Source organism: Spermophilus citellus (genome assembly GCF_964194105.1).
Source record: "Spermophilus citellus genome assembly, chromosome: 4".
Lineage (NCBI taxonomy): Eukaryota > Metazoa > Chordata > Mammalia > Rodentia > Sciuridae > Spermophilus > Spermophilus citellus.
The window spans coordinates 113,745,541-113,772,842 of NC_138185.1; the positions used below are offsets into that span (position 1 = coordinate 113,745,541).

General features: G+C 38.6%; 1 protein-coding gene across 5 annotated transcripts in view; it reads right to left on the bottom strand.

The window, feature by feature from the left end:
• MAP2K5 (mitogen-activated protein kinase kinase 5) overlaps nt 1-16,796 on the bottom strand; it is a 239,809-nt gene extending 223,013 nt beyond the window's left edge. For 3 of the 5 annotated variants that reach the window (XM_081290300.1, XM_081290301.1, XM_081290298.1), the window contains exons 1-2: nt 15,954-16,796; nt 10,099-10,147 (exon numbers count right to left, since the gene is read on the bottom strand). In XM_081290300.1, coding sequence (XP_081146426.1) covers nt 10,099-10,147; nt 15,954-16,088 — 184 coding nt within the window. In that variant the 5' untranslated portion in view covers nt 16,089-16,796. Of the gene's footprint in view, nt 1-10,098; nt 10,148-13,032; nt 13,117-15,953 lie in introns of those variants that run through there. The other 2 variants (XM_081290299.1, XM_081290302.1) reach the window with 2 other exon arrangements.
• Between the last annotated feature and the right edge of the window lie 10,506 nt (nt 16,797-27,302).

Here is a 27,302-nt window from a genome sequence, read left to right on the forward strand (position 1 = left end):
TATGATTTTCCAGCACATTAGGGAAGCAAAAGTAGAACCAGAAAGTCTATGTACTGGCTGGATTTTGTTAATGTCACTTAAAATGGAGGAAAAAATCCTAGCAAGATACCAAATAGAGTGCAGCAGATGGTAAACAAATATTATGAAGCAATCTTCACAAAATCTGTAGTGTGTCACAAATATACAAAATGGCAGAGTTTGGGAAAAGAGAATCATAACAGGCCATATGTTGTTAGTGATTTTATTTGAAGCAACATACAATCCAAAAGGGAAACCTAGAAGAGGAACATAAAGGCCCAATAGAGGAGCGGCAGCCTCAGGTAGGGGGTGGTCAGAATGGCCTACCAAGTAAACAGCAGACGCTGGGGAGCTCTCAGCCACACAGCACCCACTGCAGTGAAGGGGGCTCCAGAGGGCTTTCTCGGGAGAAGCAATCGAGCTTCTACAAAGAGTAATAGAAAGTTAAGGCAATATATTATATGTCATTTGTCACACTCCTTCTGTGCCAGGTGGAAGTCAATTAGAACTATATCAAAGGCATTTTTCCCAGGCAAGAGGAAAGAAATGAAAACATAACTGTAGAAGTGAGAAAGACATCTAATAGAAATTACCAGAAAGGATGTCTATTCTGATCCCTTCTCAGGGCAAGAGTCTAAACATCTGGGCAGGACTTCAAGGCCACAGTTAATCTATGGACACACTTTCATGGCCAAGAGATTTCACTTAGCTCCAGGTCTCCCTCCTTCTGGTTACTTCCCTGTTTTTTGACTTTCTTTCTCCTTCCAGAAAACAAAAAGTGCCCATTATGAGGTAGACATTGTACTGGGCACTGAGATAAAAGTGAAAAACGAAAAAACACTGTCCCATGGAACTCACACCTAGTGACAGAAATAAGGGAACATACCATGCAGATAACTGGGAAAGTGCCTTCCAGGCAGAGGGAGCAGCTGATGCAGAGGCCCTGCCTGGCATGTTCTAGGGGCAGAGAGGATGTCAGGGTGGCTGAACCAGAAGGAGAGGTGGAGAGAGAAAGAGCATTTCAGAGAAGTAATGGTGGGACAAGGCTGAGGCAGATGCAAAAATGTAGGGACTTGTGGGGCATTTTGAGGACTTGGCTTTTACTCTCAATTGAAATGGAAGTCACTGAAGGATTTTGAGTGCATGATCCTGCTGAGGAGGATCTCTCTGAGCTCTCAGCAATTTGGGAGCTTGAATGAGGCAGAGGGATCACAAGTTGGAGGCCAGCTTGGGTCACCTAAAAGACCCTCAGCAATTTAGTGAGACCATATACAAAATAAAAAATTTAAAGAAAGGACTGGAGATAGAGCTCAGTGTGTTCAATCCCCATGATCAAAAAGAAAAAAAGCACTCTGGCTGCTGTGTCAAAAAGAGGCTGTGTGGAGGCAAATCACTGCCTTCTGTTTCCCTGTTCAGGTTAGAGATGGTGGTGGCCTAAACAAATTGGAAGTTTGTTTTTAGTTTTTTGTTTTAAAGAGACTAGGTCTCCCTGTGTTGCCCAGTCTGGCCCCAAACTCCTAGACTCAAGTAGTCCCCCTACCTTAGCCTCCCAAGTAGTTGGGACTATAGGCGGGTGCCACTGTACCTGGTCAAGCTGAGGTTTCACAAAGTCATTACATGCTGCAGCCACTTTGAAGAGAGAGTAATGAGGATTGCTGATGGGTGGGCCACACCAGGTTTGTCTTTACTGATTCAGTTCTTCAACCATCCTGGCATTCCAGAACCACACATTGAGTCACCTTTGTGCCACGTACTATGGTAGAGTTTCTAGAGATTAAAAAATGAGAAGCACTGTCCCCTGACATCAAGAAATGACCAGTCAGTGCTTGGGTAAAGAATTTAAACTTTTTAATTCACATACAAATTAGTAAGATTACTAATAAGCAATAATGATTCCCTTGAGACTAACAGGGATTTGGACTTTTTACATCAAGGATATTTCAAGCCAAAATTTCAATAAATTAAAGCTCTCCTCAAATTGCCTCAAATTGTACTATGCATAATTAACTCTTACATGTGAAATACCTTTGAGACTCAATGTAGGTTTATTATGAATTGAAAATTTTCCCCAAACTATCTATTTTGCTTATAAGCAACAGCTTATCTTCTGCATATACATACTGTTGTAACAGTTTAAGAAATGGAAATCTATATTTCCACATATCTTATGACTCAGACTGTTCTCTGAAGCAGAAAGCAGAACCTACCCAATTATTCTTAGTGAGACTGTCTTTGCTATTAAGACATGAGGTATCTCCTACAGGTGTCACTCTAGTAACCAATTAGAGTTGTTCTCTATACTTAGAGGATTTACAACTTATATAACTACAATTTTCTTTTAAAAGGTCATGCTATGTTTAATTTAAAATAATATATGATGTGTTGGTTTAAGGATTCCCAGTCAAGATTGTAAATTAGTACAACCACTATGGAAATCAGTAAAGATGTTCTTCAAATGACTAGAAATGGAATCACCATAGGACCCAGCTATACCTCTCCTCAGTACTTATCCTAAAGTACTAAAGTCATCATACTATAACAATACACGCCTACCCATGTTAACAGCAGCAGAATTCACAATAGCAAAACTATGGAACCAGCCTAGGTGTCCATCAGTGGAAGAATGGATAAGGAAAATGTAGTATGTATACATAATGGAGTTTTATTCATCCATAAAGAATAAAATTATATCATTTGCAGGAAAATGGATGGAACTTGAGAACATTATGCTAAGTAAAATAAGCCAGACTCAGAAAGTCAAGAATATGTTTTTTATATGTTTTCTCTCATATGTGGAAGCTACAGAAGAAAAAGCAAAAGAAAGGTAGGGGGTGGAATCCCATGAAAATGGGAGGAAGATCAGTAGAATAAGAAAAGGAACCAGGGGAAAGGAGGAGGGAAGGGAAAGAGGAAATCCTGGGGAATGATACTGGCCAAATTATATTGCTATATTGTGTGCACGTATAATATGTAACAACAAGTCCCACTATTATGGACAACTACAATACACCAATGTACATGGAAAAAAAATAAAGATTCCCACCCAAGTACATGGAAAAAAAATAAAGATTCCCACCCAAAATACAAAATAATCATCCAAAAATTCATAAAGCAAATGAAAGAATTAAGTCCAGTGAGAAATGAGTATAGGGGCTGGGGTTGTGGCTCAGTGGTAGAGTGCCTGCCTAGCATGTGTGAGGCACTGGGTTTGATCCTCAGCACCACATATAAATAAATAAAATAAGGGTCCATTGGCAACTAAAAAAAAAATTTAAAAAAAGAGAAACGAGTATAAAACAGTCAGGTTAAAAGTAGACACAAAAATATCTAAATCAAATTCAGATGCACAGTTTATCACGTGCAAAAATACTTATAATGGATCTAGTCCTGAATCTGTGAAGTCAGAGTGCCATGGAAAAGTGAAACCACATGGCATCTATGTGTGTGAGCCAGCATTTGTCTATATAAATTCAAAATGCATCCTTTAAGTCACCACTGACTTACTGTCCAGCAACACCAGTCCAACAGTCATTTCAAAGTAATTACTTGTCTAGAGAAAAATCCAGGGAGAGGAACACATGTAACAGACACTCACAGGAAACGCATTAGTGGGCACGGTAGATTTTTATCACCTCATGTGTTGGTGCACTCATTAATCTGCTAATGAAACTGTGAAAACCAGCAGGGGTCTCTGGGCACATATGAATGTCAGGCTCCTACAGCATATGTAGGGCCCACACATGCAAACATACAGGATTTTTTATGGTTATACAACCTGGCCTCATCTCAGAAATGTTTTCACATCTGGGAAAAGACAAATTATTCAATAACTGGCATAAGATCAACTGTCTATCTGTCAGAAAAATAAAGCTGGATCCCTACCTGACTTATTTCATAGAAATAAACTGAAGATGAGTTTAAAATAAAAAGCAAAACAACCCTCATCTTTGCAATAAAAAAATGCATGTTTTAAAAACTATGATACATACAAACATACATATTGATATACATAACTAATATGTGTTTGTGTGTTAACTTCATTAAGAAAAAAGAACACAGATGAATGTTTTTTCAATATCCTAGAACATGGAAGACTTTCTAAGCATGAAGTTAGAATTACAAAGGAAAATGTGATAAATTCAACCATGTAAGAACTTTAACTTCTTTATAAAAAAACAAAAATGGAAATAAACTGAATAATAATATCTGTAACATGTTAACACAAAGAGCTGATTTTCTTTACAAGAAAACTCTTAAATCAATTTTAAAAAACAAATAACAATAGAAAAATGGGCAAAGGTGACCAAAAAAAGTTTACAAACATTAAATACAAATAAAAACATGATAAATCTCATTCATAATTAAATATAAACAGTATTATAATATTTTTTCACCTATCAAATTGACATTAACTAAAATTTTTGCTAATACCCAGTTGGTAATAGTAAAGAGAAATGGGTTTTCTTACGCATTATTGGTGGAAGTGTAATTGGTCCTACTTTTGAAAAACAAACATGGTACTAAGTATTGAATTTAAAATATGGGTACTCTCTGTCTCCATAGTTCCAAAGTCTAGGAATTTATCCTACAAAACATATTTCCATAACAAGGAAAGATATAAGACATCTATGTTGAGTTCAGCATTTTTTTTTCTAAAATTGAGAACTGGTAACAATTAAATGTCAATAAATAGATTAATTACGTTAAGCCATAGCCATAAAATTAAGTTTAATATAATTATCTAAGATAATGAAGTAGATACTGGAAAGAGGTATAATATATACTATTTAGTAGGGTCAGGGGAAAGTAGAACATAGTACAGAGAAAATTTCTGTAAAGATACAGAAGAAATTGCTAACTATGAAAAACAATAAAATCAGAGGACTTGAGGATTGGAGACTTCTTTTCCCTTTTTTCTGTGTTGCTTAGACTTTTTAAAAAAGACTATCTATACCTTCTTCACTTTAAAACTAATCAAACTGTAACTATTAAAAAGTACTTTTGGGGATGGGGTTGTGGCTCAGTGGTAAAGTGTTTGCCTAGCATGCTGAGGGACTGAGTTTGAGCCTCAGCACCACATAAAAATAAATAAATAAAATTTTTAAAAAAAATCTCATCAACAAATATCATAACAGATTGTTGAGAGCCACAGCCAAAGGGGCCCCAGCAAACTTCCAGCTGCCAGCAAACTTCCAGCTGCCAGCTGATGATTGGCTCACAGAGGCCCCAGCAACATCTAGCTGATTGGCTCCTCTGCGGTGATGTTCATTGGGCTGTTTCCCTGCCCTTCAGACTGCCAGCTGATGATTGGCTCACAGCGGCCCCAGCAACATCTAGCTGATTGGCTCCTCCCCGGAGCTACTCATTGGGGGACTTCTTTGGCTCCGCCCACGCAAACCAGCCAATCGGCCTCAAGAGCAGGAGGATTGTGGAAGGTGGAGAGGCTGGTGTGGGGGGGGAGAGGCTTGTGGGAAGCCGGTGGTGGCAGTTGGGCTCTGAGGGTTTTTTCCTGAGGAGCTGTTTTGTTTGGCGTTTGTAGTTCTAAAAATAAAGTTAGTTTCTTTTGACAAGTGGCTCCTGAATTGTGCCCAGCTGCTGAGGGCCATTGCCAAGTAGGAATGACAGCATCAAAATTTCCTTGCTAGCATACCCCATGTTAAATGGATTTCGCTGTTGACATTGCATGTAAGGTGACCTTGCTCAAGGACCAAGGCGGATCCGGGTTTAGAGCTGATCAGGTTTGAGGAAGTATCCCGGTCCTTGTTTAGGGCGTTCCCGGTTTAAGACAATAGGGGTTTTAGGGAAGTTGGAGGTTGAAGATTATTGCTGCTGGGATTAGGGTGTTCCTGCTGCTTGTTCCCGATGAGTTCTCGTGAGAGATTCAAAGGGGATATTGGAAAAAAAGCCTCGTGGAGTAGGTGAATTGGGCGGAGAACTGGGATTGCCCCAGAGCGTGTGTGGAGGCCAGTGTGAGTTCGGGAATAAAGAATTGCTGTTTGAATCTACAAAGCTGTGTGGTGGCTCGTGATCTTGTACCCAGCCAAGACATTGGCACCCAGCCAGACTGTGGCAACAGATATCCAAAAGAAAAAAAAAGTACTTTCATTTGTAGTGTAGTTGTGAGAGAGAAAGGACATGAAAAGGGTAAGAAAAAATAGAGGTTTAGGACCACTAGTCCAAAAGGCAAGTTTAGCTCAGACTGGCCTCTCTCCTCTCAACCAGCCCTAACTCCCCTTGGACAAGAAATCAGAAAGGTTGTCACCCCCACAAACCTTCTGCCCCTCTGTACCCCTGGGTTTTGAATTTGGGGCCTGAATTATTCACCACCAACAAATTATATGTCATGCCCAGACAATAGCATAAATAATACGAAAAAGGAAATTACTTGTTTAGCTTTAGATCATGTGTATTTTATAATTCCCATTTGAATACAGACACATGTACCTTTCCATTTTGTTCAACAAGTACAATCTTCTAAGGCTCTAATGCTCAGTACTAAGAAGAGAGTAACAGCAAAATAAAGTGTAGTATCTATCACAAAGTAACTCAAAAATTTAGTGAAGGAGGAAAACACACAGCTGACCAGGGGGTAGCTTGTCCTAGTAAAGGTGTAGTGGGGGAGGGGGCATGCCCCATCTGGAATCATCATAGGTTTTACTGACAAGATGGAGAATCTGTGAGAGAATTCTGTAGCATCACCTAATCTTTACCCTGTTTTCTATTTTCTTTTTTTTCTACATTTATGTAAAACAGGTAGATCTGACATCTGCCCTTTCTCTTACTGCTTAATTCATATCACTGAATAAAATGCTACCTCTCCTGTATAAGAAATCAATTAATGTTGGGTATATGCTTATAGTATTAAATACTTACTAAATGCCTTAAGCATTTCTTTGAATAAAGTTGTATTCATTTGAGGGCTGTTCATTATACCCATAAGCCACAGATATATCCCCCAAATTCCAGTAAATTAATTTATAAACTATCTCTTAGCTATTTCTTTCTTTCTTTTTTTTTTTTTAAAGAGAGAGTGAGAGACAGAGACAGAGAGAGAATTTTTTAATCTTTATTTTTTAGTTTTCGGCGGGCACAACATCTTTGTATGTGGTGCTGAGAATCGAACCCGGGCCGCACGCATGCCAGGCGAGCGCGCTACCACTTGAGCCACATCCCCAGCCCCCTATATATATAAGTTCCATTTACGGGTTCAGATTTTTGGTTCAGAAAAAAATAAGCCACCCTAGAACAGTCATAAGAAAAGCCAGTTAGGACTTCAAGTCTGTAATGGAAAGTACACAGTAATCCAAGCACAAAAAAATAAGCCCTATTGTTATTTTGTCTATGTGTGTGCTTCTGTTTGCATTGTTTTCCATATAAAACTGGTCCAGTCGTAGATGGGTATAGAGATGCTGCCCTTGCTGAGAGAAGAGGAAAAGCACATGTCACAGAACTTAAACATAGAAGTTTAAATGTTTTTTTCCTATACTTAACACTCCATAGGTTTTCAACATGCTTAGTTATAAAGAGTGCAAGTTTTACAAAGATCTGTGTTTGAATCTGGGCTACACCACTCAGAGAACAGAGATATTCACCTGTATCTGAGTTTCACTTTCCCCATAGGTTTAACTTTCTTACCTCACAAAGCCATCATACAGATTATTAAAGTCACAGGCACAATCCAGTAGGTAAAGCACCTACGAGTTGGCTAGCACAGAGAAAGCCATCAATAAATGACAGGAAAAACAATCATTATTATTATTATTAATATGAACTCCTAACTCTGGGAGCCAGTGGAGTAGGCACACATCTGGGGACCCAGAAGCAAGAAGTAGAAAGTACAAAGCAAGCTGCTTTTTGCAGGGCTTAGAAAAACAGACTACATGATTTAAATTATGATAACTCTCAGAACAAGTCCAACACAATGGCTGGGAATATATGCTCTGGAATCTACTCTAGAAATTCCATTTTACCACTTATTTGAGAAAATTCCTCAGAAGGTGTCCTTTCCTCAAAGGAGAAGTCCTCAAAGGAGATTTCCTCTCCTCAATTGAAATGGAGCTGATATTGGTCCTTCAAAGTAGGGACTTTGTGAAGGTTAAAATAAACGCTGACCATGGAATGCTTTTAGCACAGCTTCTGATAACAGTACATATTGCAAATGCAGACTCTCAGGCTGCCCACTGAAACCCCTGAAGAGCCTGCAACACTGTATATATTTCAGATACTGTGTCAACAATATAGCCTATTGCAGTTAATTAATATTTTATTTTATTAATTGGTATAATATTTTTCAATAATTATTACTGTTTTTTTAAATTCTTTTTTGTAGTTGTAGATGGACAGAATGCCTTTATCTGTTTGTTTATTTATTTATTTTAGTGATGCTAAGGATCAAAACCTGTGCCCCACACATGCTAGGCAAGTGCTCTGCCACTGAGCTGCAGCCTCAGCCCTACTGTGAGTAGGACTGTGAAGCACTATACTATACTATTGACACTGCACTGAAATACATACAGTGTTGCAGCCTCTATTTAGATTTCTTTCAGTAGCTTCACAATCCTATTCATAGTAGCTTTTGAAAACCAGTAATAATTATTGAAAACTATTCAAAAAATAGGGAAATATATAAAGTAGAAAGTATGCTCTTCCATTCACTGCCCCAGATCCCACTTCTGCCTTCCAGGGGAGACAACAGGAAAGCACTGCAGCAGGCACTCTTCAGTTCCTGTCCCTCAAAATACACATGGGGGGTGAATTTTTCATAAATTGGGATCTTATTATCATACTATGAATCAACTATTTGTTGATTCAACCCTTGACTTCCTCTCTATGTCCATGCATAAAGTCCTAACTCATTCTTTTAGCTGCTGCTTAGCTTTAGAATATGGGTAAACCACAATGTATTAATCCATTATACTAGATATTTAGTTTACCTCTAATTTTGTGCTAATAAAAATAAGCTCACAATGAACACCTTGTTTGAGGTGCAATTGGCACATGTATAGTTATTTCTGTTGGGTAGTTTCCAAAAGTGGATCTGCTGAGTTAAAGGTCTTAAACACTTCACATATTGATAAATATTGTCAGATTGTCCTCCAAAGAGGAGGTACCCACATACTATCTGTCAGTAACCATCTTTTTTTAAAAACAGAAACCAAAAGTACACTATCATGTAGGAAAAAAAAAAAGATTTTGATGCTCAACATTGGTCTGCTTCTTCAAATACCGATAGGAATCACAGTTCAAACTCTTAACTTATCCTTCCCAGGACTTGGGCCTCTATGCTATTGACTAATCTCACACTGTGGCCTCCAATGCAATGACATGGTTCATTTCAAAACCAGTTGTTTAGCACATCCCAGCCCTGTCTGGAAGCCAATTCAGTGGAGAGGGAAAGGACTCAAAACCAAAGTAGGCTGGGGTTGTGGCTCAGTGGTAGAGCACTTATCAGCATGTGTGAGCACTGGGTTTGATCCTCAGCACCACAAAGAAACAAAGATGTTGTGTCCGCCAAAAACTAAAAAATAAATATTAAAATTCTCTCTCTCTCTCTTTCTAAAAATAATAATAATAATAAATAATCTACCTACAACTAAAAAAATATATATTAAAAAAATAAAGACCCAAAGAGTTCCTGTCATCACCTAGCAGTCCTGCCAAGCCCCACTAAAACAGAATTATTCCATTGCAATGCTCACATAAAAGCGCTACTCCATTGCTATGTTTTAAAGCAGTAAAGGATTAAAATCTCTTAATCAATAATCATTGGTCTACAGGTAGTTTACACCTTTCATTTTGCCCCACAATATTATTATAGTAAGGAGCAAGAGCAGATAAAGGTCATGTTGGTAATTAAAGCTATATTGTAGAAATATGCACATCCAAGATATGATTAAATAAGAAAATATTACTCAGTTCAGTATCATCATTAAACTTGTATTAATTTATAAATATTTAAATGTACCATATGATGATCATAAATAATCTGATTTTGTCAGTTTCTAAAGTAATACAACCCATAAACCCTTTGAAATATTACTGCAGAAGAAATAGTCAAGAAAGTATTCAAGCCACACTTACATTCAAATGCTGTAGTTGTTGCTTCAGGCAAAACCTGGCCTATCACATCCTAAACAAAGAAAGAATAAAGAAACACAATTAGCCATCTTCTTTATTGCTAACATGTGGCAAATCCTAGAGGAAATATGAGAACCTGGGAAAGCTTTTTGAAATGTTGACATAAACTGTAAAAACATTAGCTCATAATCACACTTAGCCCATCAAGGTATTCCCAGACTTTAAATCTCTGTTCCAAGGAGAAAAATCTTCAGGAAATTTCTAGATTTGTATTAATAACAATCTTTTACTCTCAATTCAACAGAGCACGCAACTACACTATTGTGTATCTATACACACACACACACACACACACACACACACACAAATGGTTTCCTCTGTGGGAGGCTATGGAATGTACTGCAGGGGAAAGAGAAAGGAGTCTGGGAGTCAGGCCACCTTAGTTTTGGATCTCAACTCTTTGTTAGATGCATGACTTAGAAAAAAAAAAAAATCACTTAAACTCTCAGAGCTTCAATCTGATTATCCTCCAAGATGGATCTAGTAATATTCTTGGACGTACTGTAAAAACTAAATAACATAGTAAATATAAGCTTGGGACCTGTCACATTGTAGACATTCAACAAATGTGGTTCCTGTTATGAAACAGGCAAGTGCAGCCTTGCACTCACAGTGGTAGGAGTGAAGCACATGGGTTTCCATGATGATGATCTAAACCTATAAAACATTTCACACAAAGAGTTCTCATCAGCCCTTACACTTCAGCAATGGAAAACATATTTAATGACACCAAAATAAAATTTAATCTAGCCTATGAAAAAGTCAAAACAGTAGAGAGAATCTCATGTCAATGTGAATCCAAAAAGCTGAAACACTCAAAGACTACTCTAGAGACAGTTTAAATGAAGAGGCACAGAACACCCAAGTTCTGGAGAAAGTGACCCTGCATTATGTTCAGTCCCATCCGAATGTCCTGCAAACCTCCTTTCTCTCTGAGAGCCCTCCCACAATGTCTCTGCCAGGCTGTGCCAGAATTGGCACCAGGCAGCCAGCTGACAAAGCCTCAGCCGCTTGCAGTATTTCTCAGCAGGGAGCCCACAGCCCTTCCAAGCAGGGCACTTAGCAGAGTAGCGGCTGCAACTTCCTCTAAAGGCAATTCTTTAGAAGCTTTTGCTGCAGTGGCAATTTGCATAATAGTCTTGCCTCTACAGTGTTTTTTTTTTAAATAAATCTATGCATATAAAATTGATCAAAGAGAACTGTCTTAGGCAGCCCTTGCTCATTAGAGTCAAAAGAGATTATGTTTTCTCTGACTCTAGTCTTAGCAAATGAAACATCAACTTTCTGAGGAAGTATCTGTAAAAGATTTTAGGGTTAGAAAATTCTTTCTACATACTTAAAGGGAAAAAGTAGTTTTTTGACAGGAAAACGCACAGTTAAGTACAGAATAAAGGACCCAGGCATCTCAATGAAAATCTCAAAAGCACCAACTACAACCAGGCTGCTAGGGCTGGATGCCGCTCCGCCTCTCCCCAGCTGGGTGAATGAACCTCTCCATGCCTCAGTTTCCCTATATGAATAAAGAGATCATAACTGTACCCGCCTTGTAGAACTAGTAAGTTAATAATTGTAAAGGGCTTAGAAGAGTGTCTAACACATGGCAAGTGTCATATTAGTGTCTGTTAAATGAGTAAATCACTGATCACTAGAACATTACAAAGCTTACCTCATGTTAAACCTTTAAATTCAGCACCCAACAATCAGTGGAGGAGGAGGATAATTTGCTCACTGGCTCCACCCCTTCTCAGTATTTAATAAAGACCCTTTTTTAACCAGTATGGAAAAAATGGGGAGGTTATCACTGGTTACTTCCAAAGAGCCCCAAACACTCTGACAACCAAATTTGAGATGTGAACTAAGTCTCTGCAGAATTAACAATCTAACATAGACTCCTTCCTTCTTAAGAGTAGCAGACCCCATCAAACAGAAAATTTCTAATAACCAGCTGAAACCCCTGCTGGGCAGCAATGGCATGCTTTGCCCATCAATATAAATATGGCGCCCCACATGCTTTACATCTGACAGGAGAAAAGAGAGAAAAATAGCAAATTTGATTGAGAGAATCATGCAAACACAGCTGACCATCCTGGGTTTTTTTAAAATAAATAAATAATGACAAAGGGGTAAAAAGTCTGAATATTATTAAATATCTCCTGCTCATTTTTAAGCAGGGTACATTTAATGATTCCATGTATATTTTCCAGTAATATTTAAAGGACTTATTTCCAAGTGACTTTCTCCTACCTTTAAACAATATAACTTTTTACCTCACCTTGTTTCAAAATGAAATGAAATTTACATATCTTGACAGTGATCATTTCTTGATCCTTCTCCTTCCTTTCAATAAATTGGATAAATATCTGAGAGACCAAAAATATAACTGAGTGCCTACATATCAGGAGCTTTGTAAGTAGGCTCTAGAATAATGACTTGTTCCTTGACTTCAGGAAGACTAGAATCTGATCAGAGATAAAGTCTAACAATGTAAGGCACTTCTAGTGTAAGAGCCAAACTAAAGATATAAATAGCAAATAGTGTTTGCTAACTCGGGAGGAAGGAAAAAATCACAGGCTTCATTTAGGCAAATTTTACAGATGATAAAAAATCAGGAGCTGGGACTTACAGACAGGGTACAAAGAACAGAGGGAGACTGGGCATTCTCTTCTACCATGTGCTAAACTAATGTAAATCCTGCACAGGTTTCCTAGAACTTAAGGACTCAGTCCCAGGGAGAAGAAGAAACCCTAGAGCTGAAAATCAGACACAGTAGATACCCAAATGCCTCTGCCCTTAGGGACCAAGTAGACCTCCTTCACACTGCAGCTAGTGCTAGATGATCAGACAAAAGACAAGGTCCAGAGAGGCCCACTGACTTACCCAGGGTCTCCCAGAAGTTTGGTGAAGAGCCCTCAACAACTCACATGTGGTCTGCGGTGTTCAATTATGCTAACTCAGTGATGCAGCATGGCTTCTGTTAAGTTCTGCCAAACACTAGCTATATATGGTTTCAGCAAGGCATTTTTCCCTCTGGGGTTCATGCCTCCACATTTGAAAACTGAGAAGGTGGGAGTAGGAAGCAAGTAGGTTAGAAGAGATGCTTCTAGCTTTCATATAACTTTGAAGTTTAAGATTCCAAGCCAGAGATAATGACATTCTGTTGGGGGTTTTTTGCCTTTTCTTGATAAAAGATGAAGTGAAATGGGAGAGCAGACCACAGGGATCTCTCGGCTTGCATGCTGGCAGAACTCCCTAGGAAACCACACAACACCTACATGGGGCCTTCTTGACAAATGTACTCCACCTAGACTTACAAGAGCAAGGCGGACATATGGCACTCTGAGCACTAGCAATGGGGCCATTTGAGCAGTGTCTCCTTTAGGCCACAAATCCTGGGTCAGGAACAATTTGGAAGTGCTCAAGAAGCAGAAGACCAAGAGCCTATCCCTTATGTTGTAGTGACAACACTTCGAGAGCACTTACTATACGCTAGATTGTTCTAAGTGCTTTGTACGCATCAACCCAAGTAGTCCTTACAACTCTATGAGGTAGGCACTGTTTTTACTCTCTTCCTTAAAAAAAAAAACAAACAGAAGAGGAAACTGAAATAAAAGGCCCCCTGCTCACATGGTAGGACTTCCAATTTATGCCCAGACATCCTGGATTCAGAGTTTGAGGTCTTCAACACTGTACTATTCTACACAAAATAATATTTTGTTGTTCCAAATGAATAAAAGTAAGAGAAAACTCATCTTCCTCATCATAAACACAAATTTCACTTAACCTTCATAAATCTTTTCTTTTTAATCTTTTTAGTTGTAGATGGACACAATACCTTTATTTTGGTTATTTTTCACGTGGTGCTGAGGCTCGAATTCAGTGCCTCACACATGCTAGGCAAGTGCTCTACCACTAAGCCACAACCCAGCCTCACTTTTCACAAATCTATTACAAATAGGGAAACTGATGTTCAGAGAGGTAAATAACTTGTCTTATTAGTGGGACAGATGGCAATTAAGCCCAAATTTCTTGAATCAAAACCCAGTACTGTGTCCACAGAATTATAATTGCAGCCATCCTCTTTTAAACTCCACCATTAAACAAATATTTCATGGCCCTGTGAAGCAGCAGAGATGGGGGAAACAAAGATCTCCATCTCTAGCAGTGAATCTTCTAAAGAAACAGGCAAATAATTGTGACCAAATGTGTGTTTTGCTGGAGTAGCACGTGAAACTGCAGAAACACAGATACAGCCACATAACCAACCAACGCATCATGGAGGAAAAGCAAAACTTGACTTTGAAGGACAGGTGAGAATTGGCTAGCTGAAGAAAAGGACAGTGCAGCCTGAGCACCTGGGAGAATTGACAGTGATTATACAGACCTGGGGCACAGGATGCTCATGGAGGTATGGTGAAAGAGGAAGCTAGTTCCAGTCAGACCAGAACCAATCAAGATGGACCCAGAGGACCATGATGAGGAATGTGGGCTCTTCACGAGAGGAAATCCATGTGCATGTGAGTGTGTGGAGAACTGCAGATGCAAGAGTGAAGGATGGTAAGTGGTGTACAAGATTGGAGGCTCCTGGCTTAGGTACCTGAAAATCTACATAGCCTACTTGGTCAGTGACATCCAAAATTCAAAATGAAGTCACTGGAATCAAAATTTTATTCAGTTGTCCAAAACAATCAAAAAAGCCACATCACAATTCTTTCTCCTTCCAAGGCCCTGCCACTCAATCCTCCACATACCCTTTTCCCCCAAGTGCTGGGAATCAAACCGGGGACTTGTACATGCTAAGCAAGCACTCTACGCTGAACTACATCCATGACCCTCAGCCCTCTCTTATGTTGCAGGTAAGTTCCACTAGGCATCTACCTTTTACAGCCTACTTCTCAACATGTCAGTTTTTGCCTTTGATGTCTCAGTTATTCATTACATAAAATGGGCCCAGTGTATCCTGTCTATGTCAATTGAAGACAAGAAAGATACAAAGATGGGGGAAAAATAGGTAAAAGTAAGGAAATTTGAGTTCTGATTTCCACTCAGAAGCTATACAGCTTTGGAAAAGTCATTTCATCTCAGTATTCCTTGCCAAAAAAAAAAAAAAAAAAAAAAAGACTTGGGGGCTGAATAGGCCAACAACAAGTTTACACACAATACAATACATTCCACAATTTTATTTGAAAATACCTTCTGAGTTTCCTGAAGGTAATACACTATCAATTATAAGATGCATGTTTTCCTTGTACATTTTTTCATCTCTGAAATTGGGCTGTATTTGTACAGGGATGGCATGTCATAGTTTAACAGGCAGTGTTTTTTTCTTTCTTCGTGGTAAGACTGTCTTGCAATCAATGGCACCTTAGGTTTGCTCAAACATGGTTAAGTTAAAGTTGCTCTTATTTCCCTTTCCAGACAGGTCACCAAATTCAGAGAAGTCAGTATGGCTGGAATCTGGCCAGGGACATTCCCCAAACATTTGGGGAGAAACTCTTCTAAATTCAACTTTTTATATTCTAGTCTGTTCCCTCAGTGTGTAAGCCCCAGTCCAGTCTGTGAGCTTTCTGAGGACGGGTTTAGCCAGATTCATCTTTCTTCTGGGCTCTGCACATTTGCCAGGTTTCAGTGAATGCAATTAATCAATGTTGTGGTTGAAACAAAAACAAAACAAAACTACCCCCACTGGAGGCCAACAGGGGCCACCACCACTAGCTCATGCCACCATCAGTCAGTGTGCTAAATCCCCATGACCCTGAGGCCCCCCTTACCGGGATTTGGACACTAAGATTGTCACTCACCAGCACATCTCTGAAGAGTAACTGCGGCCCAGAGTGCACTGTCCAGTCCACCGCGCCACTATTTGGAATCTTGATGCGAATCACCAACACCTGGTTCTCCATGGCACGGAAGGGGCCAAGGGCCAGCCACAGCATTACAGGTTAAAGGGGCTCACATCCTGGGGCAAGGTTTACCCACTGGCCCCTGATTAGAATGGGCTCTAAGAGGTGACAAGGGAAGTGAAGGGCAGAAGACAGAGGGTGGGAGGTAGTGAAAGAGGGAATCAGGAAGGAGCCCGCAGGCACAGAGCCAGGCCCAGGTTGTGTGGGGATTGAGCGTGTCTCCCGGGAAGGGTGCCCTGGGGAGCAGGCAGTGACCGAGGTGGCTCGGTTCTGGAGTTGTAACTAGGGCAAAACAGAATCGTGACGCTCTCAGCGGTCCGTGAGGGTGTGAGGGGTTGCAGAGCTAGGACCCGGGTTGGGGGAGATGTAGCGGCAGGTGTCCACCCCTCCTTGGTGGCTTAAGGGACGAGGGGAGGGTCCTCGACCGGAGGGGACTCAGTCCAGGGCTATTAGGAGGAGCCCCAGGGCCACGGGACCACGAGAAGGCCGAGGTGGGCCCTAGGCGGGAGGGTCAGGGGACAAGTCCTCTGCCCCACCTGGAGCCAGAGGGCGCGGCGCGTGAGAGCTCAGTCCCCGCCACCCGAGGCCGCGAGTCCAGCGGCAGCGGTGGCAGCGGCGACGAGAGGCGGAGTAAGGCGGCGGCGAGAGCACTGTTACTCCGGAACCAAAACGCGCGGCGCCGGAACCCCGGGAGCCGAAGAGTGGGACCCGCCTCCCGCGGCGCCATGTTGGAAGAGGGCAGCTCTCGGACGCGCCGCCCCCCGTGTCCGGGCGGGCGGGACCGAGGAGCCAGCGGCTAGGCCGGACCCAAAGCTCCGGTCCTGCTCCTTGGTCAGACCGAATCGCCCTGTGACCGCGTGTGGCGGCCGAGCGACGGCCCTTTCTTGGCTCTGGTTAAAGGCAGCGGGGTGAAAACATCTAACAAACGAAGGATGAGTCTGAACCAGGTCGGGAGTCTGCCAAAAGCCAAGTTAAGGCTTAAAATTGCGTAGTTTGCCTTCACGGAGGCTTGCGAAGCACAGGAGGGCAGCTCCCGTTTATCCACACTTTGTCAAGCCATGCATCTAAGTATTCTTGAGGTTTGTGCATTGAATCAGCAAGAGCAAGACAAAAAAAAAAAAAAAAATGGGGGGGGGGGGTGTTGTTTATTCCTTCTTCCAAGGCACAGGTCCAGAGGATCATCATCTTTCTCCCACATTAATAAAATGCACATGAATTTTTCAGGAAGGCCCCTTACCCCTAAAATACCAGACAGCCCTCTATTCAAAAGTAATACTAAAGAAAGTGAACCGAGTTTAACTGCCTGGAGACAGCTGTAGTAGTAGCAACATAATCTCTTATTCAACTATTGCAAAAATATCCAGTCTAGTCCATATATTTTTAACTAAATTGCATTGCTTTGCTTATGCAATCGGTGATACCAAGGTAGTAGCCATAAACCTTGGTTATTTTAAAATGCCTTGTTGCCTCAGCTCTTAAAGTGCATGATCCTGTCGATCTAGGATGCCTATACAGAAGTGTGTTTACAAATGGCATCATGTAGGTTCCCGTCCTTCATCGCTTTCTAACAGAAGGTGCACATATCAGCTTTATTTTTTAGGGATGAATCTTGCCTAACCTGGGGGATGGAGTGTCTGTTTCCTCTCAAATGGATGATTAATGTAAGATAAATTAAATGTTGGTCATTTGCAATATAATACAAAAATTATTTTTGCATAATTTTCTCTGAGTTTCTTTTATGTCTGATTTGGAAGGCCATTTTAAGAGATAAATTATCATCTTTTAGTTATTGTAACTTAATAGCTTAGATATAAATTCATTTAGTCAGATCCTCCAGGTATTATAGGAATTGCCCCGTTCTACTCGCACTTCAGTCCTTTGAAAAATAAACCGTTCACTGAAGGTCCCCATGTACTTGTTATTAAAAGTTCATTTCCTATTATTTGAGAAAATAGACCACAAAACTAGAGATTTTTCTATGAGGCTGTGATTTGTTAAAATGTCTTTTTTTATTCAAAGTACCATGGGGAAAACTAACTCCATTTGCCAAATTTGCATATAAATTCTGAAACTTTTCTTACACAAAATGCAGGCTCAGTTCTTTCCCAATATTTGCAGAACCAATATAATCACATTTCAGTTCTTCATAGCCTTTATTTGGTTTTTAAAAAAAAAAAACTTAGCCTTGATTATTTAAACAAGGATTTTGCAGAAAACTCTTTTAACTATCATTGCAAGAAATATTATAGTTACAGATAATACAAGACCATTCCACAATGATCATAAATGACAAAGTATCACTTTTTGAGCTCTTTACCCATTAGAATAAGCTCTGTTATCTAAGATATATTTAACATGCAGCATTGAAGTTGTAAGTAATCTTAAGACTTTTGCACATAGTACATTTTTCCTTCTTTTTTAATAGTGAATGTAAGTCAGGTGTCACTCAGGCACTGAAGTAGCCATAAAGCAGACTGACTGTGGTCAAACAAAAACCCTGTTTTGTTTTCCTACTTGAGGGACTATTACAGCTTAAAGAAACTGAAATGTCCTTCAAAGGCCACATGCTAAAGACTTCATCAACAACTTGTGGTGCTATTAGGAAGTGGACTCTTGTAGAAGGAAGTTAGTTGTTTGAGTCCTGCCTTAAAGGGCATATTGAGATCTCCACCCCTTCCTTTTTCTCTTTGCTTCTCAGCCGTCACGAAGCAGGCAAATTTCCTCTTCCATGCACTTGCCACCATGATGTTCTGCCTAGCACAGGCCGAAAAGCAATACCACCATGAACTACAACCTGAAACCATGAACCAAAGCAAACTTTTTCTCCTAATAAATTGTTTATGTCAATTAGTTTGTCACAGAGGCAGAAAGCGAACCAAAGAGACTTCTCAATAAATGTAATAGAAAATTCCTCTTCTCATGAAATTATATTTTGATGGGGAAAACATACAAATTAGTAAAATGTGTTAACTGGTGGTAGGTAGTAGGAGAACATGAAAACAATGCGGTTGACCTGTGTGGTAGCACTACTGAGTACGAAAACTGCCCCTTGTGACCTCAGTTTACCGATAAACTTAACTAAAAAGAGGCATTTCTATAAAGCTAGGTTCTAGTAATTTGCTGAATTTTTTAAGATTTTAATTGTGATAAAACACATAATATCAAATTTACCATCTTAGCCATTTTTAAGTATACAGTTCAACAATTTTAAATACATTCACATTGTTACATAATCAATATCCAGAACTTTTATCTTGCAAAACTGAAATCTCTACCCTTTAAATAACAACTTCCCATTTCTCCATTCCCTCCAGTCCCTGGCAAGCACCATTCAACTTTCTGTTTCTATGAGTTTGAATACCCTAAATACCTCATATAAGTGGAATCATATATTTGTCTTTTTTTGTGTGTCTGGCTTATTTAATTTAGAATAATGTCCTCAAGTTTCATCCATATTAAAGCATTTGTCAGAAGTTCCTTCCTTTTCAAGGCTCAAAAATAAGTCCATTGAATGTGTATACCACATTGTGTCTATCCATTCATTCATCAAGGAATATTTGGATGCCTTCCACCTTTTCAGTATTATGAAAAATGCTTCTAGTGTAAAAACATCTCTTCTAAGGCTGCAGGTATAGTTCAGTGATGTGCTAAACATGCTTGAGACCTCGATTCAATCCCCAGCACCAAAACTAAATAATGAATATATACATGAATTTGTATAAAATATAAATGTTTTAATATATATTTTTCCCAGACCCTGCTTTTAATTCTTCCGGATATTGCATTAATCTGTATAACTGTAATTAAATACCTGAGGCAAGCTAACTTTGTAAAGAAGAAATTTATTTAACTCAGTTTTTGAGGCTCAAGGACATGGTACTGGTATCAGCCTGGCTCTGGTGAGGATCATATGGCTAATGGGGCCACAATGGAGAAATTGTCAGGAAGGAAAAAAATTACAACTCAAAATAGAAAGCCAGAGAGACTGGAGAATGGAGTCCCATCATTTCTTTCAGGAGCATGCTTCCAATGACCAATAGACCTTCAAGGCCCAACCACTCCCAAGGGTGGTGCTATCCTGAGATCATATCTTCAACACATGAACTTTTGGGGGAATACAGTTAAACCATATTCAAACCACAGCAGATACATATCCAGAAGTGGAATTGTTGTATCATATTTTCTGTTTAAATTTTGAGGAACTGCCATAACATTTTTCACAATGGCCATACCATTTTACATTCCCTTCAAAGTGGGAATTTCTCCATATCTTCACCAGTATTTGTTACTGTCTGCATTTTTCCATAATAATCATTCTATTGGGTGTATAGCAATATCTCATTCTTGTTTTGGTTTTTGTTTTTCTAATGATTACCTATGATGAGCATTTTTTAAAATTGCTTTTATTTTTTAAATACATGACAGTAGAATGCATTACAAATTCTTATTACACATATAGAACACAATTTTTCATATCTATGTATATATGATATGTTCACACCAATTCATGTCTTCATACATATACTTTGGATAACGATGTCCATCACATTTCACCATCATTGCTAACCCCCTGCCCCCGCCCTTCCCCTCCCACCCCTCTGCCCTATCTAGAGTTTATCTATTCCTCTCATGCTCCCTCTCCCTACCCCACTATGAGTCAGTCACCTTATATCAGAGAAAACATTCGCTCTTTGTTTTTTTGGGATTGACTAACTTCACTTAGCATTATCTTCTCCAACTGCATTCACTTACCTGCAAATTCCATGATTTTATTCTTTTATTACTGAGTAATATTCCATTGTGTATATATGCCACATTTTTTAATCCATTCATCTACTGAAGAGCATCTAGGTTGGTTCCACAGTTTAGCTATTGTGAATTGATATGGCTGTGTCTCTGTAGTATGCTGTTTTTAAGTCCACTGGGTATAGACTGAGGACAGGGATAGCTGGGTCAAATGGTGGTTCCATTCCAAGTTTTCCAAGGAATCTCTATACTGCTTTCCATATTCGCTGCACCAATTTGCAGTCCCACCAGAATGTATGAGTGTACCTTTTCCCCCACATCCTCACCAATACTTATTGTTGTTTGTATTCATAATAGCTGCCATTCTGACTGGAGTGAGATGAAATCTTAGTTTGATTTGCATTTCTCTAATTGCTAGAGATAATGAACATGTTTTCATATATTTGTTGATTGATTGAATATCATCTTCTGAGAAGTGTCTGTTCATGTCCTTGGCCCATTTATTGATTGGGTTATTTGGTTTTGTTGGTGTTAGCTTTTTGAGTTCTTTATATACCCTAGAGGTTAGTGCTCTATATGATGTGTGAGGGGTAAAAATCTGTTGAGTGTGTTTTCATATGTTTGTTGACTATTTGTATATCTTCTTTGGAGAAATAACCACTCAAGTCTTTTGCTGGCTTTTTAATCCATTTTGTTATTGTTTTAAAGTGATTTTATTTAATGAGAAATGTTATATCTTATAATTTCAGAAAGCTTTTTGTTCATCTCTTATTACCTTGCTCTTAAGCTCTTGCCATCAACATGGCTACTAGTCCAGTCCAATCCTTTCCTCATCTTCTGTTTTCACCCTTGCATCTCCTACAAATACTCCATTCCCAGCCAGTTAGATCAGGTCACTCATTTGGTTAACACTCCAAATGGCTTCCTATCTTGTGCAGGGTAAAAGCCAAAGACTTCTTGGCCTACAAAACTCTACACATTCTGGCCCTACCTCACCTGAAATTTTTTGGTTTTGGTTTTTAGTTCTAGGGATTGACCCAGGGCCTCAGGCATGTGTGCTTCTACAGCTGAACCACAACCACAGCCTCTTTGTTGTTTTTGCAATACTGGGGATTGAACCCAGGGCCTTGCCCATAATAGGCAAGCACGCTACCACTGAGCTACATCCTCAGTGGGAGGTGAACAGGGCGTACCTGATGCAGGTGGCCAAGGGAATATAAGCACCATCAGTTGCCTGAGTACCTTGGACTCCCAGGACAAGGATGAAAATGCCAATTTCCACTTCAGCCACGAGGTTGAATTCTTGAACCTCATTTCCTGCTGTCACTCTCATACCAACCTCCTTCTCACTGTTCCTTGAACATATCCGGCATCCTACCTCAGGGCCTTTGCATTTGCCATTTCTTCAGCTTAGATTGCTCTGACCTCAGATATCTACGGGGTTCATTCCCTTACATTCATCAATTCTTGACTCAGATATAACTATCTACCTGAAGTCTTCCCTACTGAAATTGCAAACCATCCCAAAACTTACCTACCCACTCCAGGTACAAGCATAAAGGTATCCATGATTCCTAATCCCTTTCTGTCATTTATTTTTTCCAGGCACTTATCAGAATTTAACACACCACCTTTTAGTCATTTGTATAACTTCATGAGAGAAGGAAATTGTTTGTTTATTCACTTAAAAAATATATATATATATATATATATATATTTTAGTTGTCAATGGACCTTTATTTTATTTATTTATATGTGGTGCTGAGAATCGAACCAGTGCCTCACACATGGTAGGCAAGCGCACTACCACTGAGCCACAACCCCAGCCCTGCTTTATTCACTTCTATATTCCTACCACCTAAGAGAGTACTTGGTACATAGTGGGTCCTTTAACAATATTTGTTGAATGAATGAATGAGGTTTATTTGAGTGAATGAGTTTCAAAGGCTAAGTGGATTGAGTAATAAAAATGCAACATCCATGTGCATCTCCTGCCTGCCTTGAGTGTCCCTTGCTCCTTTTCCTTTCCACCACCACCAAGATTCAGACAGTAACAGTTAGTCACCCATTAACTAGTACATTTTATAGCAAATATTGTCTTCTGTGTCCAACAAATCCACTTGTTTCTTTTAGTGACTAGAGTGGGCCCTTGCATAAAACATGTTAAATTTTTGATCACAAATTTTTATTTAAAAGAACATAAGGAGAATGGAAAGTAAAAGGAGTAACTGCTGTGGAAAAGCCTGGAAGGCACCATCCTAACTGAGCAATCCAGTTTGACATCACCAATGGTAGATCATGTTGACATCAGGAGCCCTTTAATGTGATGTAATAAGAAGACACTCGACCTCTGTGGTCTTCTTCCCCAAACCCCCAATCTAATCATGAGAAAAACACAGCCAAACACAAATACAGCAACTCTCTACAAAATCCTGAAAAGTAGTCTTCAAACCTATCAAGGTCATAAAAAACAACAACAAAAAAAAGTCTGAGAAGCTGTCACAGACCAGAGGAGCCTAAGGAGATGTGATGACTAAATGAAATGTGGGGATCTTGAGTGTAGTCATGGGAAAGAAAAAAGGTATTAATGAAAAACGGTGAAATCTGAATAAAATTTGAAGTTCAATTAGTGATGAAGCACCAATGTTGATTTGTTAGAGTTGACATATGTTCAATGTTTATATAAGATGCTAACATGAGAGGAATTCAGGTGATATATACCAAAATGCAACATTTCTGTAAATCGCAATGATTCTACATTTTTTTAAAATTTAAGTTGCATTTCTACACATCAGCAATAATATCCTAGCAATCTGAATTTAAGAAATAAAATTTATGGTAGCAATATCACAACAATAAAAACAATTGTTTTCTTCATGTTGCTTATTATATATTTCTTCTGGAAAAAGAAGAATATGAAAAGACATGGATGAAAGGAACAAACTGCCAAAAGTCAGTAGGTAAGTCTGTTCTCTTCAGCTTGGTCGGGAATGGAAAAGGACAGTGGAAATAATCCCAGCACTGGGACAGAGATGAGTTCAACAGATAATCATGGAGCGTCACTATGTGCCAAGCACTGTGAGTTATAAATCCTCTAAAGTGAATTAGTTCATTACATTTCAACTTTATTATTTCTCTTTTCTCAATGCTTAAACAAATCTATATTATTCTCTTCATGTGTCTTAGTAGTAGTAATAATAGTAATAAAACATGACTTGCATTTAACTGGCCATTAATAGCTTGCAAAGTGCTTCCAAGTCCATCAATTGTCCCAGGCATTATAGGACAAGGGTGGAGTCGAAACTGGGAGTGTGGCCTCTGCAGACTGCAGGGATCAGAACACTCTCCTTGTGTGACCTGGGGCAGGACTTCTTGGTTTCTGCAGCTGAAAACTAAGCATAAAAATAGTGGTTAAATCATAGGGTTGTTATGAGGGGACTAAGTGAGTTCTTGTGTGCAAGGACCTTGGCACAGGTAAATTCCTTGAAGGGTTAAATAAACTACTTACTATACGAAGTACTTACTATGTACATGCAGGTACCAAAATTTAGAAGGCTCAGATTTTTCTGTAACTTAACCAGTAATGGTGGAGCAAGAACTTAAACCATTTATTCTTCTTTTCAAAACAGGATTCCTGGTATTATATACCTAGTGGAAATGTGGTAAATGGCAAACTAATTAGCATGATTGGGGATTAGACATAGGCATGCAAGAATGACAAAACTTCAAGATTAAATGGAACTTATAGTGTAACCAATCTAATCCATTGCCCCACTCAAGAATTTTCCTAAGGAATTGTCATGCAGCCTCTCAATGTCACAACAGAGGACTTGCTGCCTCAAGAGATAACCCTGCCATTTTTTTGACAACTCAAAATATTCTTCTTGCCTCCTGGTTACATACTAACACATTGTTTCTAGTTCTATTTTAAAAGAGTAAGTCTAATTGATCCTTGTACTTTGGTTTAAAGCTTAATTTCATTTACTTCTGCACACCATCTAAGTTTGACTTTACAATAGCAGTTTCTGTAGTATGAGAAGATAAATGGCACCTTTTGAAATGTCTCAAAAGAATACTGCACCAAAATTCTGATTTTTTCAGAGTACAGTTAATTCATTATATCTGAGATCATATGTTAAAACTTGTTGCTATTCTTATAATAAAATATCTGTATGATCTCCAATTACAGCATCCTGTTCTTAAAGTTATTAAAGGCAAAGGCAAATTTCTTCTTAATTTCAAATTTTATGTTCATTCAACATAGAGCGTTCATTATATGACAAGGGCTGGAAACAAGCATTGGTAAAAAGTGTGGTTTCCGTCCAGTTGTGTATAGAACCTGTCTTTTTGAGCCTAGAAAGGAAGGCTTGAAAAGTTCTACATGTAGATTCAGAACTGCTGAGTTTTGTTGGCACTTAAAGTTACAAAATTTTGTCTTCTACATAATCAATGTAAAAGTATTTGTTGGATGCATGAACGACTGTTGACTTTTCCCCCCATACTGGGGATTGAAGCCAGGGGATATAACCACTGAGCCGGGACCTTCAGGGTTTTTGTTGTTGTTGTTGTTGTTGTTGTTTTTCTAATTTTGAAACAGGGTCTCAATAAGTAACCCGAGCTGGCCTCCGGCCTGATCCTCCTGCCTCAGCCTCCCAAGTCCCTGGGATTACAAGTGTACTCCACCATACCCAATCCTAGCTCAGCCTCCCAAGTCCCTGGGATTACAAGTGTACTCCACCATACCCAATCCTAGTCTATATTTTTATTCAAAGTTTCAAATTTTTTGGTTACTTCACTTTATAAATTCAGAGATTTTGAAACATAAGTATGTAAAATTTTGTTCTTCATTTCACAGTATGGGCTGTAATACAAGGTGTAAAAAAAGGTTTCGAAATAATCTGCTACTCTCATGAATTATTTTCATCAAGTTCTTAAAACATTTATTTTTTAAATATATTTTTTAGTTGTAGATATCTTTATTTATTTTTATGTGGTGCTGAAAATTGAACCCAGTGCCTCACAGGTGCAAGGTAAGTGCTCTACCACTGAGCCCCAGCCCCAAACATCTATATTTTTAAGTAAAAATATCCACTTTCATTATATGAAGTTGTACATTTATGTCTATTTGCTACAGTATTAATTTTTATTTATATAATTTTATTCTTCTTTTAGGGTTTGTGGAGACAACTTTTGGGGTCTGGCTTTAACTTATGTACTAATATGGAAAGGGAGTGAAATGAATCACTTTGTGGTTGATAAATTCAACATTCTATTTACAGACAGACTGTTGCTGATGTATTCTAGCAGAAGCAGAAAAGGTTATGTCAAACAACTATTAAAAAAAAACCATACCACGTGGTGTTAATGATGTTACCTTAACATATCAGCTTCAGGGGCTGCATAATTGTTTCTGCTAACCCATAAATTTTTGAGTAACAACAAAATTATTGTGATTTTTCTTACTAAATAATTCATACATTACAAAGCATGTATGTAACAAGGTCCATGAATCACTAACACATATAATGATCATATATCTAATGACATATCTCTTTTCATAAGATGAATTCAAATAGATTTATGTATTTAGGTTAACTAAAAAATACTGGGTTTATATGGTTCATAATTCTGTCAACAATAACAACAAATACTTCAAACCTTTAAGAAGTACAATTTCTATGATTTGCTTTTAAAAACAGAAAGCTTTTGTTTATCAAAATCCTGTGTTTAAGCTACTTTTCATGAAGTTTTACAGCTTTTAAATTGATACAATAAATATCACTGAAGATAAATTAATAATATAATGGAATAATACAATGTTCATAAACTGTATTTAAAATGATATAAGTGCAACTAAAATAGCTATAAGCAATACTATATAAAACCTAGTACTAATAGTAACTGGTATTCTTTATCCAGCAACTAGGATCCAAGAAAGGTTACTTTCATTTACTAACACTTTACAGGCTTTACTTTGGTCTCATTTTAATCAAACCAAAAAATCCTTTTCTTAATGCTCCTAAAAATGATCCCAAATGAGATTTCATCTACTTAATTAAAACTAGGCTTCATAAATAAAATTTTTAAAATTCTAAGACTATAATATATAAAATAATGTTAACATATTTTAACTTTAAATTTGTACCATTTTTCTAAATTTAGTTTTTTTGTTTTCCCGAGTGCACTGGCAATCCAATCCAGGGTCTTGTACATTCTGGTAGTCAAACGCTGTGCCACTGAGTTACACGCCCAGTCCCTAAACTCAATTATTTCTTACAGGATTCATGCAATTATATTTTATCATAGTTGACTCCTTTACTCCATTTTTTAAAAATTCATTTTTTTTTGTGGTAAACCCAGGACATGTGAGGCAAGCACTCTACCAACTAAGCTATATTCCCAGCCGTAAAATTTATTTTAATTATGGTAAAATGCACATAATATTTACCATTTTAATCATGTTTAAGTGTACAGTTCAGTGGTATTAAGTACATTCATAGT